Source organism: Oryzias melastigma, linkage group LG11 (assembly GCF_002922805.2).
Source record: "Oryzias melastigma strain HK-1 linkage group LG11, ASM292280v2, whole genome shotgun sequence".
In the NCBI taxonomy this organism is placed as follows: Eukaryota; Metazoa; Chordata; class Actinopteri; order Beloniformes; family Adrianichthyidae; genus Oryzias; species Oryzias melastigma.
Window position 1 is genome coordinate 8092360 of NC_050522.1, and position 3530 is coordinate 8095889.

Genomic DNA, 3530 nt, shown 5'->3' on the forward strand with positions numbered 1-3530 from the left:
CCATGCTTTTGCACCTTTACTCCATGAAAACTAATTTAAAAAACAACATTTGAGGAGATAAAATGCACCTGGACTAAACATTACAATTGAAATACAAAAACAAGAAGAAATTTTCCAAAAGGTGAGGAGACTAACATTCTTGTGAGACTATTTACATTTGTCTGATCATATTTAAACTAATATTCACAAAATATTTTTGGAAATCCAAGTTAACTAAATCATTATTTTGACCAATTTCACAATGAAAAATAATTTAAAAAAACATATGATTGTAAGCCGCTCTTACACAATCTACACAATCGACACAATCAAAGTCTCCCGATTCAAAGGTGCACCTGAATCTAAATGACAGAAATGTTACCTCCACCTGTTTGAACTCTATCTTCAAATACAGTCGGAGGATTGTTCCTCTTTAAACATACAGGCTTACATTACACACATTACAACGTTTTGAGGAAAATGAACAATAAATCAATATGATCTCATCTTTATTAAAATAAAACTCAGCAAAAATTGAACAAAAACATATTTCAATGTTTCTGGATATTTTTATGTCAGTATTCTAGTTCTTTTGTATAAAAACGTTGGTTCTTTAGTCCCAGCAGACTCTTTTATTGGAATGAGGCAGCAAAAGAAAAAAAAGGAAGTTTTTTTAAAACTCTGGTCATGATGAAAACATTACAGCTGATTGTCAAGGCAGGATCAGATGCTTTCAGCGCATACTTACCCCGGAGAGGACGTGGCAGCTTGAAAATCATGTCAGTACCACGATCAAATTAAAGTTCCTTGCTGGTTGTCAGTGTCAGCTTTTGTTTCAACGAGGATTCCTCTCATTCCACTTCTAAACTCGTCCAGTTCTAATGCGTCAATGAGCTGCTGACTCCCAAAGACACAAAAGACCATCCTGTCAAAGCTGGACGATGCCACAGAGGTATGACCTCAGAATAGAATGGACTAGAACTTTATTGAGCCCAAAGATAGAATAGAATAGAACTTTATTACACCCCAAAATAGAATAGAACTTTATTACACTCCAAAATAGAATAGAATTTTATTACACTCCAAAATAGAATAGAACTTTATTACACTAGAAAATAAAATAGAACTTTATTACACTCCAAAATAGAATAGAGTAGAACTTATTCAAACCCAAAAATAGAATAGAATAGAAGAAATAGAACTTTATTGAACCCAAAATAGAATAGAATAGAACTTTATTGAGCCCAAAAATAGAATAGAATAGAACTTTATTACACCCCAAAATAGAATAGAACTTTATTACACTCCAAAATAGAATATAATAGAATTTTATTACACTTCAAAATAGAATAGAACTTTATTACACTCCAAAATAGAATAGAATAGAATTTTATTACACTTCAAAATAGAATAGAATTTTATTACACTCCAAAATAGAATAGAGTAGAACGTATTCAAACCCAAAAATAGAATAGAATAGAAGAAATAAAACTTTATTGAACCCAAAATAGAATAGAACTTTATTACACTCCAAAATAGAATAGAACTTTATTACACTAGAAAATAGAATAGAACTTTATTACACTCCAAAATAGAATAGAGTAGAACTTATTCAAACCCAAAAATAGAATAGAATAGAAGAAATAGAACTTTATTGAACCCAAAATAGAATAGAATAGAACAGAATAGAATAGAATAGAATAGAATAGAATAGAATAGAATAGAATAGAATAGAATAGAATAGAATAGAATAGAATAGAATAGAATAGAATGCATTAAGTCAAAAAATAAAATAGAATAAAACTTTAATGAACCCCAAAATAGAATAGCATAAACAGAAATTTATTACACCCCAAAATAGAATAGAATAGAAGAAATAAAAATTTATTGAACCCAAAATAGAATAGAATAGAATAGAACTTTATTGAGCCAAAAAAATAGACTAAATAGAACTTCCTCAACCCTAAAATAGAATAGAATAAATTGAACTTTATTGAGCCCAAAAATAGAATAGAATAGAATAGAATAGAACAGAATTGAACAGAATAGAATAGAACTTTATTGCACACAAAAAGGGACATTTCTACTTCTTTGTTTATCGATTTTATCAGCTTTCCTCTTTGATAAAGCTCATTAAAGTAAATCAAACTTCACCTAAAAGTAGAATCATGATTAACTGGATTCACCCTAAACTTGACAACATATTATACATTTTAAGTAAAGTTTTCATCGTGAGGAGCATCATAGGTGTATATATCAACGGAGGGGGGTAAAGGGTGGGTTAGGTGTTTATTTAATTTATGTCTATTCTTTTTTCTCTTTTTCTTTTATTGTGAAGCACTTCAAACTCTAAAATGAACAAAAAGTGCCTTTTATTTTTTAAAAAAAAGGTTTGATTTACTGCAAACTTTTATTTAAAAAAAAAATAATGATCATCTCACATTTATATAATAGTTTTGATGAATTTTCTCTCTTTTTAAATGTTATTTTCCTAGTTGCACATTGACAGTTATGTGTTTAAGTGTGTGCTAAAAGACTCCTAATTTTAAGCTTTAGTTACTTAAAGTTTGTGTAAACATTTTTCAAAAAATGTTTTACAATTGGATGAGGAAATAAATAAAATAAAAAAATAGAGGATTTTCTCTTCAAAGAAGTTCAGGGTTATAACTTTAATATTATGTTTGATAGATGACTCTTCAGAGCAAAATCTCATCTGTTAAATCAGAATACTACAGTTTACATGTAATCATCTCTTTTGGTTGTCTTGAAACTAAATTGAATATGAGGCTTCAGATTCATTCAGCAGTCTAATTAGTGCATACCGTCTTAGCTCTTTTCTTCTAAACCGGATGGTTCAGGATTGGATCGCTTTAATGAGGCTCAGGATGTGGCTGCATCTCATTTTTCTGCGTGTGTGACATTGTTCTGATGGACGTCCGCTGGTGACGTGAGTTCTCAGAGCTTCTTAAATATCAGGTGAAACAGAGCAGTTGGTGGTAAACGAGGCATGAGTCCTGCAGAACTTGGAAGAAGCCGTCAGTCACTGATGTTAACATGTTGACAACGATGATGCTGTCAGTGCTTCTGGTGCTGGGAGGTCTGGGGGGGGCAGCAGCGTCTGACCTTCACGTGTTCGGGAAGTCCTTCCACAGTGACGACCCCTTGGAGAGCAGCCACGACAGCCAACTGAGCATGCTGAGGAAGCAGCTGCGCCAACAGGTGAGAAATAGACAGCGTAGCTTATATAAAATAAATGTGCTTAAACGTATAAATGAAAATGTTTCAGCTTTAAATTAGAAGTCAAAACTATGGAAATAATTGGGGCCAATATTATTTGAAACGCAAATTAAACAAATTGCAAAAATATTGGTGTTTGACAAGGTAAAAAAACTCCAAAAAGCAAATGAAATATTTTCATTTTTTTCAACTTAAATGTTATTTTTTTTAAAAGTTGAAATTCCTGAAAAAAATTAATTGTAAAAATTACGTTTTTTTTGTATGGAGCTAAATTGAGGCCAATATTTTTTGAAACCGATATTAAGCAAATACAT

At 31.0% G+C, this 3530-nt stretch overlaps 1 protein-coding gene across 1 annotated transcript in view; it reads left to right on the forward strand.

Moving 5' to 3' along the window:
- The first annotated feature begins 2784 nt into the window (after positions 1-2784).
- Positions 2785-3530, forward strand: part of npvf (neuropeptide VF precursor) — a 2503-nt gene continuing 1757 nt past the window's right edge. Inside the window, exon 1 of the mRNA XM_024259256.2 lies at positions 2785-3198. Coding sequence (XP_024115024.1) covers positions 3034-3198 — 165 coding nt within the window. The 5' untranslated portion in view covers positions 2785-3033. The remainder of the gene's footprint in view (positions 3199-3530) is intronic.